Raw genomic sequence first — 16,909 nt, forward strand, 5'->3', positions numbered from 1 at the left:
CCTCTTCCAGGCCACGTGCTCCCCTGGGTGAAGCAGCTTCCTGGGGAAGGGGGGAGGGAGGAGATGTGCCTGGCCATCAAAGTCCACCCCCAGCCTGGTTTCTCCCATTGAGGTACGCTCCACCCGTCCCAGCTGGTTCATAGTCCAGGCGAGGCTGCCCAGTCCTCCGCTGCTTCAGCAGTACCGTGTGCCAGGTACTGTTAGGTACTCAGCATGAGTAAGACTAATGAGAATCCTTGTCATTAGCAGGGGAGGCAGACAACAAACAAGGACAGAGGATCAAAGAGTAAATTATATAGTGTGTCAAAATTGTTGGCTACAGTTAAATCAGGTAGTCAGGGTAGGCCTTGTTGAGGAAGTGACATCTGAGCAAAGGTTTGAAGAAGGGGAGGCAGGGAGCCACGCCAGGGTTTGGCTGTTCGCTCGGTCCTCGTGCCCAAGGAACAGGCAGTGCACAGGCTCCAAGGTGTGGGCAATGCGGTGTGTTCAAGGACCAGCAGGAGGCCAGGGTGACTGGAGGAGAGCGAGCACGGGGGCGGGGGGGTGTAGTGGAAAAGGAGATCCCAGAGGTGAGGAGGGCCACCTCGTGTAGGACCTACACGTTGCATGGACTTCGGCCTCTCCTCAGAAATGGGGGGCTCGGGGGGAGCCACTGGAGAGCTCCGCACAGAAGAGTGATGTCATTAACTTGCATTTCAGGAGGCTCGCTGGCTGCCGTGTTGATAGATCGTAGGGTCCAAAGCAGAGGCCTAGCGCTGGGACCGCTCAGTCCAGGGTGACAGCAGTCGACGTGGTGTGAGGGAGTTGGTGCCGTTTGTAAGGAATTAGAGGGGATGTGAGAGAAAGAGGCATCAAGGATGACGCTTAGCTTTTGGCCCGAGTAACTGGAAGAGCAGAGTTGTCGTGGTCTGAGACGGAGAGGGATTGGGAGAAAGGTGAGGCACGTGACAGTTACACATCCGAGTGGAGGGCCAGAGTCTGGAGTTTGGGAGGGAGGTCTCCAGCTTCCCAGTCTCCTCTCAAATCCCACCGCTGCCAGCAGGACCCCCTTCATCCACCCAGGAGCAGCCACACTCACCTTCTCTTGAAGAGGGTGCTTGAGCCTCTACTCGCTGCAGAGCTAGAAGAGCAGCGTCCGCCTCTCATGCTTCCTCAGTTCCGGCCCCTGTCCGTCTTTGGTCTGTGTGAAATGCACACGCACATGTTTGTTCAGAGCGTGGGCACTTTCCTGTGCCAGATGCTGGCTCAGTGCCGGGATGCCGAGACGCATGGTCACCGTGCTGCCCGCGTGGAGCTTCCAGCTCTGTGCTCACACCGACACGGTGGCAGCCGGCCAATGGGTACATTTCCATAGGAGGGGAGGGACAGTGCAGTGAAAGCAGCCCTTTCGCGACATGGAGCACTTTTCTTAAACAGGCTTAGCTCTGCCACTAAGGCATGACCTGGGTCAAGGTGCTTTCCCTCTTGGGCTTCCATTTCTTCAGTGATGAAACCCAGGCATTGGAGCCATCAGAGGACTTTTAAGGAGGCGGCATGCTCCAGTGTCATGCCCTGAGATTCTGAGGGGCCCCTGTGGGTATGTTTTGTGGCTCCCCCCAAAACAGCTTGTCTTAGCCTCCTAGACCTTGATGCAGCTAAAACTCCAAGAAAGGAGGGAACATCTAGGTCAGAGAAATTCCCAGATGAAGGGGTGAGGACGGCAGACTTGTGGTTTGGGACAGAAGGTAAGAAGTGGCCCTCAGGGTAGAACCAGTTAGCAGTCATGATTGGGGTGGGGGCTTGAGAGGAGTGGCCAAAAGAGCAGAGTGGTTCTTCCACCAGGGAATACAAAGGCCAGAAAGATGAGAACCACAGACTTTCACACTGCGCTTACCATGCAAGAGACAGTTCTTGTAGGTGACCACTCTAAGACATACCTGTATACTTGTAGCTGCCTATGAGGTAGGTAGTGTTATTATTCCCATTTTACAGATGGAGCACAGACAGATTAAGTCACTTGCTAATCAGCTCCTGAGCTGTAGAGTCATGATATGAAGGGGGAGTGGTTACTTCCAGAGGCTGAGCTCTTAACCCCTTCAAGTAAGGAGATGGATAAACCCCCCTCTGCTATCTTCACCTCACCCCTCCTACCCCAGAGTGTCCTGAATATCAGAGGGGACACATCAGGACCTCTCACTTCTCTGGGGTCAGCCATCTGACTAGCCCCCCACTAGGCAGTCTTCTAAAAAACTGTGAGCTCGCGTAGCTCCTACAGTAAAGTTGACCTTTCAGCTCCATTCACAGGATTTTAACAAATGGTGCATTCAGGTTCCCAACCCAAGACTGTTAGAGGGTGTAACAGAAGGCAGGTGTCATAGGGCCAGGCTCGGGGAGTGCCGTGGGCACTGGCTGCTGCCAGTAAGAGCGGGAGGAAACAGCACGCAAAAGCAGCTTAAAAACTGCATGATTTTACAGGCCAGCAAAGGATGTTTACAGATGATGGGTCCTAGTTGCTCGGAAGGGCGGGGCTCGCCTAAGCAGGGGCTCAGGGGCCATAGTTAGGTGTGACTAGGCACCGGGAGGGTGGTCTCATGGCCGGTGGTGAAGACATAAGGCAAATAGGTGGCCAGGTCAGAACTGGAGTGAGGGGGTTCTGGGGAAGGAGAGGGCCCCTGGCAGGGCAGCCGTGGGGAGGGGGAGCGTGGTTGGGCTTTGGTTCCGTAAAATGAGGCCTGGGTAGGGTGGGGTCTGCGCACCCTGATGGATGGGAGAGTGGGTTCCTAGCTTCATTGCTGCCCCTGCCCCTCATCTTGCGCTAAGATGGGAGTTTCTCCCAGAAATCTTTACGGGGAAACTAAGAGGAAGGAAACAAAGGCAGGGAAAGTGGGCAGAAACACGAACGTGGCCAGGTCCAGGCAGACACCCAAGTCCCTTGTTCCACCTCTGGGCCCAGGCTGAGGGCGGGCGCGCGGGCATCCGGCTCTTTGGAGGGAGAGCCGTCTGAGTGGCGTGTCTGACTCCCTGGGAGCCCCGTTTCTTCTGGCCCCGGGCTTTGGTTCTGAGTGTGCTTTTGCACAGCGTCTGCTCTGAGCTTTGCAGGCACGGGTGCTTCGGGTCAGACCTGCCCAGTGCTGGGCTGTGGCTTTGGGCCTGGGCCTTCTCTGGCTAGAGGCCAGCTGTGTTTAGGACCTGGCATCTGAATTGGCTCAGCTCGACCAGGTCATGAGGTGGGGCTTCCCGGTCCTGATTCAAGCTCCCCTACGCCGGTCAGTGACTCTGCTGTCACCTCTAGGGCTGTGCTCGGAGAGGCTCTTCCAGAGGGTGGCCAGGCAGGGGTCACTGTGCAGGCAGAGGTGCCACTGCTCCTTAATGAAGAAAGTGGTCAGCAGTGCGTGGGAAGAACCCCAGGGCGCCTCCTTAGCGGCTGAACGAGTTTGAGTGTTTGTGTGCTGGGGACCAAGTGTGTGTGAGAGGTGAGTGGGTACGAGAAGGTTCCCTAGATGGAGATTTGGGGCGGAGCTGTGTGAAATTCAGGCTCGAATCCCCAGCACTGGGCAGTGCCAGGCACTGAAGGGTGGCTGGAGGAAAGCTGGCAGCCGGCAAAGGAGCACAGTGGAGTGGGGAGGAGTGGGCGTCCCAGGACTGGGTGCAGGTGTCCCTGGGTTGCCGTGGCTGACACCTGAGGGCGCTGCCCTCCGCGCCGTGAGGCTTTCAGGATCTTAGTTCCCCCACCAGGGATTGAACCCGGGCCCTCGGCAGTGAGGGCACAGTCCTAACCACCGGACCGCTGGGGAATTCCCCCTCCTCAGTTCTTAGGCCTCTTCTCCCACCCCAGGGGCCCGCCAGTTGGCTCTCCTGGGTGGTGGGTCTAAGGGCTTGCTTTCCGGAGGGGCTGGAGATGCAGACGGGCCTTGCTGGGCCCTGGTCTTGGTGAGGGAGATCTGCTGTGGGAGGAGCAGGACGGGCAGGCAGGGCAGCAGGGCTCTGCGGAGGAAGAGGGGCGGGGGCTCTTCTGAGAACGCAGAGCTGGAGGCCGGGCTCAGGCTTAAAATAGTCACCTCTCAGCTGTTTTGCATCTTATCCACAGTGACATGTCATGACCTCAGGCTTCCCTTCCACACTCCCTGTAGGAAAACACAAAGCTGAGAGTGGAAGCCGCTGCGTGTAGAAGCCCGGTGCGTCGGAAACCCCTGCAGACTCTGCAAGCCTGGTGCACAGACCCGGGGGCTGCAGGGGAGCAGGGACTGGGAAGTGAGCTCAGGGGTAACCGTGAGGAGGGCGTAGGGCTGGGGGCCCCCAGTGCCCTGGGTGGGGGCAAAGGACCCCCAATGGTGAAGCGTGCTCAAGACAACTCAAAACGGAATAACTGGATGATGCTTGACAGAGAAGGGAGCTCAGCCTCCACCAGTTAGGGCTCCACTAGTGAAGAAGGCAGGTCGGGGCTTGTGAGATGGGTCAGTCTAGAAAGCTGTACGTGGAGGGGTATAGGGTGTGAAGGAATGGAGAAGGGGGAGGTGGAGTGGGGGAGGGCAGCAGAGCACAAGTGACAGCAGCAGAGAGACTGGGGAAACAGGGCCATAGCCCGCCCCTCTCCAGTGGAGTCTCCTGTTTCGTGTGACCAGCACTGCAGGGCACCCTAGTCTTCCACGTGACCATTTCCTGGGTCAGAGCTGCAGAGCCGTCTAAAGGCTTCACGTGCCAGGAAGCAGCCTTGCTTTGGCCACGTGGGCCACCTTGAGAGCAAAACAGAGAGAGTAAGGCGATCATGAAATAAAATCAGTTGTGCCAGGATGTGTCTGTAGAATTCTGAGAACGTTGATGTGATTTACTCTAAATCTCAGAACTACAAGTGTTCATTTTCTGAAGGTTCTGAGGAAAGAGGGTTGAGGCAGAGTGGTCGGGGAGAGGCTCACGACCTCATGCAGCGGGTGCTCTTTTAGTGGGGACGCCCTTCTCTGGGGATGGCGGCCACGGTGGGACGGGACAGGGCGGGAGGGCTGAGTTGCTGTCTGCGTGCACTGTACTGGGCAGCAGGGTGTTTTGTGGATGGACCCCACGGATACAGCAGTCGCCTTAATCAGCCTCTGACCCACCCGGCAAATCGGGGCCACCCTGTCAGGCTCCCCCTGCTGGTCCACAGGCTGAAGCCACGGAAGGCTGGGGAGGCGAGGAGAGCTCGGCACCTGGGGGAGAGGGAAAGAATCAAGGGTGGTCAGAGGCAGAGCGCGTGCTCCCTGATCTGCTTGCCGGCCAAGGTGGTTTGAGGGGCTGTTTTAGTTTTTTCTGGCCCCCTCACCAAGCTGCCTACACCCTCCCTCCTCTTCCCAGCGCATGATGGAGGCCCGTAGTGGCCCTGTGTGAGGTTCTGCTACTGTTCACGGTGTATCATGTGTCTGCACAAACAACCGTGTGTGCGTGTGCGTGTGCGTGAGTGTGTGTGTGTTGACGTGCCCATGTTGTTTGTCTGCCGGCTTCCTCCATCCTTTGAGTTTTTTTCAGTTCTCTTATGATTTGACTGCTGTTCTCTCATTAGAGCTTTTAGATTGATGCTGTGGTCTGGTGCTGTATAAATATTTTTCCTTTTAATTTTGTTTTAACTTCTTCCTTGCCCTTCTTCACCCTCAACCCGACTCTCCCTGTCCCACCCCCCACACTCCCCGACCCAACCCGCCCCCCCTCCTCCTCCCCCCTTGCCCACACTCTCTTGTCCTCTCTCTCTTTCTCTCTCTCTCTACATATATAAATATATATATAAATCTTTTCTTCTTTTGTCATTCAATCAAATTCCAACAACCCAACCAGGGCCAGTCAAATCCACCACAGTCTCGCGCTGAGCTAGGAATAAAGTTCACGTAATCACATGAGAGTGGAGAAAACAGTCCCCCATCCGTAAGTTCAAATCAACTCAAAGTTCACAGTGTGACATGATGGCGTCATGTAACAAGGCTAAGAATCGGTTGCATGACAATTGCCGTCAAGTTTCGTGGAGGTGCTGTGATTGGAGCGTTTTTCTTGGATGTTGTATCAGTTGATGATTGGCCAGTCATGATCACACGTGCATTTTCTTGACTTTTGTGCTGCCACAATCTTTTTTGCTGTGCTCATTTTCGTTTCGTTCTTGGTGCTTGCAGTGGTTTTACTTTCTGTTGTTTGGTTTTTCTTGTTCAGCGTTTTTTATGCTTCTCTAGATGTCACATAGAGAAAAAAAAAACAAAAGAATAAAAAAATAGTAAAAATAAAGATGAATTCCCGAATTATCGGACATGGGATCATTAACTGTGCAAACCATTATTTTTTTTTTCTTAAAAATGAGGAAAACATCTTAAAAGTATCTATGCGTGGTTGATTTACTTGCACTTGAAAATATTGTGATTTTATTTTTTTCTAGAAATTTGGGGGCCTTTTTCAATTGACACTTTCCTAGGTCTGGTCTTTTTCCAGTTAGGCTATTTTAAATCTCACTTCAAAAGGAAAAACAAAAAGAAAAAAACAAAAACAAAATCTCTACAGTAACAGAATGATAAAAAAAAAAAAAAAAAAAAAAATTCTAAACCAAAAACCTAGAGTTCAAAGCCCGGGGCCTCTGAGAGAGAGCCCGGTAGCAATTGTAAGGTTTGTATTGTAGCCACTTCTGCTAAATTAAATGTGGGGAGGGAGGTGGGGGCCTGGGAGTTGGGAGGGCTTTTTGGTCGGTTTGGAAGAAACAGTACTAACAAAAGCAAAATGCACCTTTTTGTTTACAACTGAAAAAGGGTCCTTGACAAGTGTTTTTTAATTTTATTATTATTTTATTTGGTGTTGTAATTGTTTAGATTGCTGTGTACGGTTTGCTGTTTGTTGAATCAACAGTGTGAAAAACCTGCCAGCATGGATTGATATACGCATGACGTTGTCCCCTCAACTGGGGGCTTTGCAGTTCTAACTCTCTTGATGTAACCAGTCACCCCCATGTATAAGTGGAAGCTGCTTGCTAGAATGGAGACGAGTCTCATTTGTTAATTCACAATGATTAAGCATTTTCCTTCTGATTCTAGTCGGATCATGATTTTTTTTCTTTGAAATGCAAAACAAAACACCAAAAAGCCACCATTCAAAACAAAATCAAGAATTGTCTGAGTTCATTTAACTTTGATGATTAAATCCGTTCTAACTTCTTTTAGGTCCTCCCCATCCACTTCCTCGAAGTGCTGAATTTCCTCTAAATTCCCTGGCATGTATGAGAAAAATATTATGTGTGTGTGTGTGTGTATGTGTGTATCTATGCATATACATACACACATATCCATGTATATCCACATATGTGCAGGTGAATATATTCTACACATATATCCAGATACACATATATATACATAGCCTCGCAAATAGTGACCTTGGGAAAGAGGTGGTTGGCTTGGAAACTGGGCAAGAATTCTGCAAAATTCATGTCATGGATCTTGGGGGGGAGTGGGCTGGGCTGCTAGATTTTTGCTATCTTGTTTGCTAGGCTTCTGTATACATATTGTATCTGGGCTAGATCCCTTAGAGATCAGTTTAATGATGAATTCATATCCCACAGTCCCAAATTCTTCCCTTAGATCTAGCCGTCCCCCAATCCAGAACTCTAAAGGAACCCAAATCAAAAACCCTCTCCCAACAACCAAACCTCAGCTACAACCATCACCACTAGACCTCCCAGTGGTTTCTTACTCTGACTAGAAGAGTCGATTTCTTTTTTATGTATCATGATCATGACTAATTCTCATACTGGTCTCTTCCCCCTCTCCCGCTATCCCCCAGAGCTCCCGCCCTAACCCCCGAGGCAGGTTCCTTTTGGTGTTTGGATGCGTTTTGTGTTTCCTCTCTTGGCTTAATCAGCCCTGATTTTCTTCATTTTAGGGCAGGATGCTGAACGGGCTACATTAAAAAACAAACCTCTCTCTATATATATTTATAAATGAGAACTGTTGGATGACACCTTTGACATATCAGCCAGTATCAATCAAGCTGAAGACTCCAGACACTCTGTGACTGTCACATTTCTTCAAGGAAAGTATAGCGTCTATGGAGTTCAGAGGGCACGTGTTTGGGGGAAAAATATATGTGACATAAAGAAGAAGAAGATGAAGAAAAATGAGAAAAAAAAAAGGCAACTTTAAAACAAAATAACTTGAGACAAGGTGGGGAGGCTGCAGGGCTGGGAACCGGGAAGGGCCGCTGCTTCCCGATCCCTGGGGCTTTTCCAGCCCATGGGCGCCTGAGGCAGGCTGGGGCAAGCGGTGTGTCTGGTGGGGCCTGGTCCCCAGGGGGGCGGCTGGGAGGCCGCCGCTGATCATCTCTATCTGTCATTCCTTTAGCTATTTAGGGACCAAAGGACCAAACTTTTTATTGCAGATGTGTAGCTCTAGGTCAAATAGAGGGGGAACGGAGGAGAACCTCCTTCCTGCCTCATGGCTGTTCTTGAAACAGCTTAGAGCGATTCTATGAAAAATGTAATTAAAAAAAAAAAAACACAAAAAAACAAAAAAAAGAAAAATAATGCTTCAATGCTTTTAAAACAGCAAGATAATAGTTCTTTGATACTTTGAGAGGCGCTTTGATTACTGTCATTCAAGTCTATGACACTTTCCTATGGTTTTCTGTATTATATGTCTGGATGGAGCTGTTAAGACGAACAAATTGGTGGATATTCGGGGAAAGTAACAAAATATGAAAACTCGTTAACCGTGAAGTGTGAGAAAAGGAGGGGAAAACAAGGGACTGACGAGGCAAGATAATTGTTGTGAAAAGTCTGTAAATGCTTCTAACTCTTCCCCCTCTTAAAATCATAATAGTTGTACAGAATTTTAAAAAGGAGAAGTTTAAAATACCTATATAATAGAAGAAAAATTAGAGGAAAGCAAAAAAAAAAAAAAAAAACCTATAGAAGTTAGCGTTACTGCTAAAATCCCAGATGTTGTAGGACTGTACTTTTGTAGAGTTTAGACTGAGCATCAATCCCTTCTCCCCGCGAGTGCTGTTGGATGCCATTGACCCCGAGGGCCAGGCCGGACCCGCCCAGACCTGTGGGCCCCTGGCTGCCCACCTCCGGTGGAGGCCGCGCCTCTGGCAGGAAGGCCCGCCGCCGCCTCCGCCCTCGCCTCGCTTCGCTCCGGGAGCTGCGCGCGCTCGCCCGCTCTCCGCAAGCCCTCGACACCTCTGCTTCACTCGCCTTCCATGCTTGCTCCAGAGACTTTCCGGGCAAGGGAGACCTGGGAACTTTCATCTTAAAACAACTAAACAACACACACACACACAAAAACCTTAAACAAGAGAGAGAAAAAAAAAAAAAAAACAATCTTTGAAGAATTTCTGAAACTGTTTACAAGGAATTTTGAAAAACAGGGATGTTTAAATGATGCCGGCTCTGTTTTTCTGTAAATAAATTTGCATATTTTGTAGGACTTTTAATTGTAATGATAGAGAAAAAAAAACAAGGAAAACTATTTAATGAAAGCACGATATTTATCTTTGGTAAATGACTTTAGAGCAGTTAAAAAAGACATTGCTTAAAAAAACTCAGAATCAGAAAAAAACACTGAATTATTTAAGAACACATATATTTTAAAGTATAACATATTTATTATAATTTATTTGCACCGTTGGGAGGACTTGCTTTGGCTTTCCGCCTTGACGCCCTCCTCACTGATGTCCTGTTCATCTGGAGGCTGGGGGGCCCTCGGACCTACCATGTTTTTTTCTTTTTTGCTTTAGAAGAACATCTATCTGGTTCCTCTCAGGCCTTCTGCCTTTCCTTTCTTTCTATTTTGTTGGTTAATTATTATTTTTAAAATTTTCTTTTTCTTGGCTCCTTTTAGGATGTCCAGATGTTGTAAAAAAAAAAAAAATGAAAAAAACAAAACAGCTGCAGTTCAGTACAACTGCTCTTTTCACACTCAACTCCCTAAAACTCCTTGTAACCTTCTGTAACTATTGGATGACGCTTTCTCCAGCTTAGCCCTAAATAAAGCACAGTTTAAAAAAAAAAAAAAAGCCTTGTCCGTGGTGCTCTGTGGTTCATGGAATCTGGCCAGCCGTGCCTCTGGGGCCTAGGGCTGGCCCACTGGAAGCAGCTTTGGTCCTTCCCTCCGTGGAATCTGTCTGCTTCCTGGACCCTCTAGAAAAATCTCTCGACCGGTGTGTGCCTCTGAAAGTCTCCACTGCAAACCCATCCCTAGGTTCCTGGGCAGGGATGGCCACAGTGCCCAAACCTAACAAGAAGTCCCCCTTTCCTCTCTGCTAGGGGGAAAAGCAAGCCACCAGACTGGAGCTGGGGTGGGGACGAAGTGCTGCGAGGAGCTGGGGAAGCAGGCAGTGGAGGCAGGGCCCGCAGTAAAGGAAGGTGAGGACACAGCCCCAGACTTGCCAGCCAGCACTTTTGGTCCTGCACTTCCCACTGCATTGACAGTGTGCCTGGGTGGACAAGACCGTGGGTTCTAGATGATCCTCAGAGGCGGAGTTCTGGTGGGAGGAGCTTGGGGTGCCGCCTTCTCTGTATCGTGACACAGAGACAGAGAGAGGGAGATGTCCAAACCCTGAACGCCACAGGAGGTTTGAGAGGAAGGTATTGGGGGGAGGGTCGGGGGGAGGGCTCCAAAGGAGGAAGAATGTGAAATAGGGCTTGGAGGAGGGGAGGTGGAGAGGAGGGAACAGGTCCTCCTGAGGTGGGAACCCAGACATGCATGCCAGCCTCAAGCCTTCATCAGACTCTGTCCTACGACAGCTCCTGCCCCAGCCTCCAGCCTTGCAGCTTGGTCTAGGAATGGGCAATTTCCACCAAGGGCTTTCACCTTGGAAAACCCTTGTGGTGGGGCGGGGAGAAGACGAGAGTCCTAGGACACCCGGGTGTTTGTCTGTCTGTGTCCTCCCGTGAGAAAGTGGGGAATGGCTCAGCCCCACCTGTCCTCTCTGCAGGAAGACTGGTGGAGAGCAGCACGCAGAGCCCCAGCTGCAGAGCAGCACCCGGACCCTGCTTCTATCCTCTCCTCCCATCTCGCTTCCCAGGGCCAAGGCCCAATCCCATGTTTCCCACACTAGCCTGTGGAATTGTTAGCCTGGGGAGAAAAGACCTTTATGCATCAGGACCCAGGGCAAGCCTTCAAGTCTTGGCTTCAGACTTGGAGACAGTACCAAGATGAGACCTTCCCTCATAAGTATGTGACAATAACCCACACTTAACCTGCCAGTTCTGGGGAGCTTGTGAGGGGCTGGACTTCTTGGAGGAATTCACTGCAAGGGGTGGGTGTCACACTGGGGGTTATGCTACACTGTGAGGAACAGAGAGGTGTTTTCTAAGGAGTTCTCTGGGTTTCGAGCCTCAGACTATTCAAAACCGTGGTTTCTGTTGGACATTTGCCGCCGAAAGGCACTGAGTCCGCCAGAGGATGACAGCCTCAACCATACTGCGTCCTGTCGCTCTCTCAGACCCCAGGGAGCCTCACGGGCCTCCCCAAACCTCCCCTGTGCCTTTGTCACCACTTCCCCACTGTGCTTCTCTCTGGCACAGCCCTCCTGCCACCTCCACCGCTCAGGCTCAGGGGCAGTAGGGGCCCAGGGAGCTGCCCCCAAGGAGCTGGGCTGTGCAGGGGGGTGGCCTCTTTTGCTCTGTTCCAGGCACGGTTGACTGAGAGATGAAAACACAAGGCCCAGATGTGAATCCGCCAGTTCTATAAAAGAAACCTTCTATTTAAAACCACGCACCAAGTGACTAATATATGCACAGCGCGTTTAAGAGAGAATGTAATTTATTAGCCTCTGGGGGGAAGCCATAGGTTCCTTGAAAAGTTGCTGAAGACTCTCAGGTCACTTTGCACACGATTACAGGGAGTGCAGGGATCCCGCAGCTCGTCCGTCATCCCCTGGTTAAGAACCCCTGGTTTGCAGTGTTATTTAAGAAAACCCAAGACACAATTCTCATTAATTTCTGCTTATATTCTATGACTTCTGTTTCTCTGCTAGTACAGCCATCCCTTGGAATCTGCAGGGGATTCGTTCCAGGACCCCTGCGGATACCAAAATCTGTAGATGCTCAAAACGGCGCAGTGCAGTCGGGCCTCCGTAACCGTGGGTTCTTCATCCATGGATATGGAGGGCCGGATATGTTCTACCTAAAGTGTTTGATTCCGTCATAGCTCCCCTATTTTTAGTTATTTCTTTTTAATTTTTTAAAATTAAAAAAAATTTTTTTTTTTTTTTCATCTTTTGGCCATGCCGCGTGGCATGTGGGATCTTCGTTCCCTGAGCAGGGATCAAACCCATTCCCCCTGCATTGGAAACATGGAGTCTTAACCACTGGACCACCAGGGAAGTCCCTCCCCTATTTTTAAAAGACTTTTTATTTATTATTATAAACCTTTTATTTCAAGCATAATGGAAAGTAGAGATACTTGCAAAACAAACCCCTGTGCACACACCACTTAACTTTAACGTACATCAACTCGTGAATTATTTTGAAGTTACCATTTCATTGGTAGATGCCTCAGTTTCCCCGCAACAGTTTCGATGCTGCATTGACGTGTTCAGCCTGGTTCTGGGCTGTCGGGCAGCTGCACCCTTGCTGTGGCAATTGCGGGGCTTTGTGGCCTCTCCCAGCCTCATCCATGGGTGGGCACCGGCGCCTGGTGTGAGGCCAGGCCTCCCTCCAGCCTCTGTTCCGGCAGCACTTTCAAAGGACTTTCAGCTCTTCATCTACCCCTTTGTACTCATATCTTCTCTCTTGCTTTTCTCTTTCTTTCTCTCCTTTTCCCCCTCCTTTCTGTTTGATGTTAATGTGAGAAAAGTGTTTCTGAGCTAGATCCCACCCTCTCCTGAACACAGAGCGCCAGTACAGTGACGCAGAATGTCCCAGAGCTCTCCCACCCACACGAGTGCCTCCAGGTCCAATATCCACCTTCCAAGTTCTAACGCCCCTGGGCTGGGCAAATACGCGTCTCCTCCTGGCACGGGGTCTGCAGGGTCAGTGTTTGAATTACACCTGGTTAAAGCCAAATGGACATTCCTCCCCCGGGTAAGGTGGGTAAGCAACACCTGGGCAGTGAGTTCAGAGGCCCAGCCCCACCCGAGGTGACAGCATCAGACGTGGTTGTGAGTGCCATTTGTCTCTCTCCCAAAATGGAATCCGCCCCCAAACAATTATTAGGCACCCCTGACATCCCACCTTCAACAGACTGTTCACTCCAGGCAGTCAGGTATTCAGTCCATGTTGATTCATTGCCTGCAGGAATGAATGAGTTAAGGAAGGAAGGAAATAAACTGCAGACAACTGAAAGCATGTTCCGAAGAGGTAGGTGTTCAGGAAATGCTTTTAAAGTAATAGCACATTTGGAATAAGTGGATAGCCAACACTCCTTCCCCTCAGATAACTATTTGCAAGTATAAGTTTTTTACTTTCTGGTTTCCTTTCTCTGCTGCAGAGCTCCCCTTCCCCCATCAGTCTCTGGTCTTCAACTCTCCCAGATGCCCCAGGGCCTGCTTAGTGGACAGCCATCACCCCAGGCCCCTCCTTAGCACCCCAACTTCTCTTCCCTCATGCTAGCCTAGCTCCTCATCTCTTCAGGGGCCTCTGCATGTCTCCATCCCTACTTGCACCCTCTGTGGACATCTAACCAGGATTTGCCCAGACCAGGAGGAGGGTTGGAGGCTGCGTATCAGAGTGAAAAAGGCATGGGCTTTGACGTCAGGGATGCATATACCTTCTGTGTCACTTTGCAAAATGACCTAACCTCCCTGAGCCTCAATTTTCCTATCTCTAAAAGGGGGATAATAATACACCCCGCCCCCAAGAGTTGTGAGCAGTAAACAGAGACAGACACAGCCAGACCACATCCCAAGGGTCCTCTGAGTTGTAAACTCCTTAATAATGCAGATACTCAGAATGAGAAGGTCAGGCTCTGATCCCTTCTTCCTTCCCTTTCCTTAGTTCCATTCCCCTGACAATTCCCGTCCCAACAGAAACGAGCTTGAACTTGACACCAGACCACTTTCGGTCGTTTTCTCTTGAGTTCAGTCAGCCCGTGACACTCCCAGAGAATGCCTGTCATGCTGGGGTGCACACACCTCTGTCTCTCGCAGCTCACACTCCTTCCCAGGTACCCCGATTCGCGGATGCTCCTCTGCCCCTTCCCTTTCCTTTCCCCACACCACTGTGGCTGTCGTTGTCTGCAGCCATCCTGTCCCGGTTCATATGCCCTCAGGCTGCAAATTAGTTTGGTCTTTGCATTTAAAAAGAAGTGCTATCTATTGTGGGGGGGCTTCCCTGGTGGCGCAGTGGTTAAGAAGCCGCCTACCAATGCAGGGGACACGGCTTCCATCCCTGGTCCGGGAAGATCCCACATGCTGCGGAGCAACTAAGCCCGTGCGCCACAACTACCGAGCCTGCGCTCTGCAACAAGAGAAGCCACCGCAATGAGAAGCCTGCGCACCGCAAAGAACAGTAGCCCCTGCTCGCCGCAACTAGAGAAAGCCCGCGCGCAGCAACGAAGACCCAACACAGCGAAAAATAAATAATTTTTTTAAAAAGTGTTATCTATTTTTTGGAATAGGTAACATATTGATATATTTTAAAATTCAAAAAAATATGAAAAAGCATATAATGAAAAGTCTTCTTCCCACCCCTGAATCCAGCCACCCATTCCTGTCTCCAGAGGCAGCCAGTGTTACCAGCTGCTCTTGTTTATCCTGGTCTTTAGTGTGTAGATGTGTGTGCCTTGGTGTAAGGAACTCAGCTATCACCCTCACTTTCGGGGGGCAGACCCAGAGCCAGGCAGTGCCATGCCCAGGCCTGAAGCTGGCCTGTGGGATTCCCAGGAGATGAGCCCAGGCCTGGGGCTGCTGAGGACCCCCTGGCTGAGTAGAGGAACTGGGGACTGTCCAGTCCACACTAATCAACTGGGTGCTTCCCTCTGAGGCCCGGTGGAGCTGTCATTGCCGGGGTGCTTGCCCTGAGCTAGACACTAAGAGCTGCTTAATTATAATCTCATCTAATTCTCTGAGGTTGGTGTTATCATCCCTATTTGACAGATGAGGAAACAGGCTCAGAGAGGTTAAGTCCTGGCCAAGATGACCCAGCATCAGGGTTCCAGCCCAGGTCTGTCTGCAGAGCTCTGCTCTTAATGTCAGCATCTTGTCTCCCTCAGTTGTAAATTCTCTGCACAGTCGCTCCCCTCCAGCCCTTCTCTTGTGTCTCCCATCTCCTTTCCCTCCTTCTCACTTTTTTTCCTCAATAATATCAATTCTACCTTTAGGGAATGGCATCGCCTCTACTGACTTAGGTACCTGTCCTTTTCTTCCCTCCTCTCCTTGATTATCTGGGCTGGTCCGGAGCTCTTAAAGGTGAGGGAGTGCAGGTTACTGAACGTGACCCTCCCCGCCTGTTGGTGAGGACAGAGGGAGCACGTGGAGGGAGACAGAAAAAAGACCCGGTTAAGCTTTTATTATGAACAAGGAGAGGAAATTAAATTGAAATAGATGGAGAATTTGTTAACATTTTATGCAGCTACCTGAAGTTCAAAACCCTTTTGAGCTGTGTCAGCACGATTTTCCCCAGCACAACTCTGGAAAAAACTACAAGCACATTGTTAAGATCAGTGCAAACTCGTTCTCCATCACTAAAACTCAAGGGGAAATCGTAGCCAATCCTGAAGGCCCCACGCTCCACTAACTGAGGCATGAAGATTCCTCTCGGCTCCAGAATCTCCACGTGAATCATCTTTGCTGTTGCCCTTCTCTCCCCACCTCCTCCTGGGGCCTGGCTCCGGGAGCCGTGGGCATGCGGGTGGCAGGAAATCCAGCGCAGCAAGGTGCTGTCAACCTGCATCCCTTCCGCTCCCTGAAGAGGGGCTTCGGAAGCAAGGCGACTGTGGGGCATTTTCACTCTGCACAGGCAGCTCCTGGGAACTAACACGAGGGCCACCAGACAGACCCACCCCCTGCCCCACTGCACTCCAGCCCTGCTCGGGGCCTGGGATCCCATGCTTAGGCCTTTTTCTTTGGGTGAGACTTGGGCCTCAATTAGTTCTGCTTTTTTAATGAACATCACCTTGGGATGGGGGTGTACAGGTTTCCGCACCTGCTCAACCAAGTGCACATACCAAGTGCCAGCTGGGTGGTGAGGATCCAGGGGTGGGGTGATGACGACGTACACACGCAGCTGCCTTCTGGGCACAAGGCCGGGTGTGTCGTGGGTGAGCTCTCTACTCCCGGGAGCCGTCCTGCAGGGTGCTGCCAGATGGCCAATCAGAGGCTTGGGGAAGGTAAGTAACTCGCCCCAAGTCACACTGCAAAATCAGCTGCGCTCGGGCTTCCCTGGTGGCTCAGTGGTTGGGAGTCCGCCTGCCGATGCAGGGGACACGGGCTTGTGCCCTGGTCCGGGAGGATCCCACATGCCGCGGAGCGGCTGGGCCCGTGAGCCATGGCTGCTGAGCCTGCGCTTCCGGAGCCTGTGCTCCGCAACGGGAGAGGACACAACAGTGAGAGGTCCGCGTACTGCAAAAAAAAAAAAAAAAAAAAAATCAGCTGCGCTCACCCCTCCCGTGGGGTTTTCTGACAGGTAGAAGACAGCTTCAGGACGACGTGATAAATTGTGCAGGGGCCCCAGGGTAGCCCTGAGGAGGGAAGCCCAGTAGCCCAGGCTGGGGAGGAGGAGACCCTTGGGCCGAGTGTTGGAGGGTGTGCAGGGGTTAAACAGACCCCAAGGGAGGGGGACATGGAGGAGCAAAGGACCCCAGACCTGAAGAAGTGCAAGATGTCTCAGGTAGGTGGGGAATATGCTGGGGAAGACACAGGGCCTTGTCTAAAAAGACTCCATTACTGATTGCCCAGGCAGTGTCCCGGCTACTTCACCGACACCATCCCAGTTAACCCTCCCAAGAAGCCTTGACCCAAAACTAAAAATAGAACTACCATAGGACTCAGCAAT

The 16,909-nt window shown here is 51.0% G+C and overlaps 1 protein-coding gene across 50 annotated transcripts in view; it reads left to right on the forward strand.

The window, feature by feature from the left end:
• Positions 1-9,856, forward strand: part of CELF4 (CUGBP Elav-like family member 4) — a 299,281-nt gene extending 289,425 nt beyond the window's left edge. For 40 of the 50 annotated variants that reach the window (XM_060310646.1, XM_060310648.1, XM_060310650.1 and 37 more), the window contains one exon: positions 7,855-9,856. Coding sequence is in view for 9 of the 50 variants with exons in the window: in XM_060310636.1 (XP_060166619.1) it covers positions 5,782-5,835 (54 nt within the window). In the remaining 41 variants the exon portion in view is untranslated. Of the gene's footprint in view, positions 1-5,781; positions 5,870-7,854 lie in introns of those variants that run through there. The other 10 variants (XM_060310636.1, XM_060310638.1, XM_060310639.1 and 7 more) reach the window with 2 other exon arrangements.
• The last annotated feature ends 7,053 nt before the right edge of the window (positions 9,857-16,909 follow it).

The sequence above is a fragment of the Globicephala melas genome, chromosome 13, assembly GCF_963455315.2.
Source record: "Globicephala melas chromosome 13, mGloMel1.2, whole genome shotgun sequence".
Classification (NCBI taxonomy): domain Eukaryota; kingdom Metazoa; phylum Chordata; class Mammalia; order Artiodactyla; family Delphinidae; genus Globicephala; species Globicephala melas.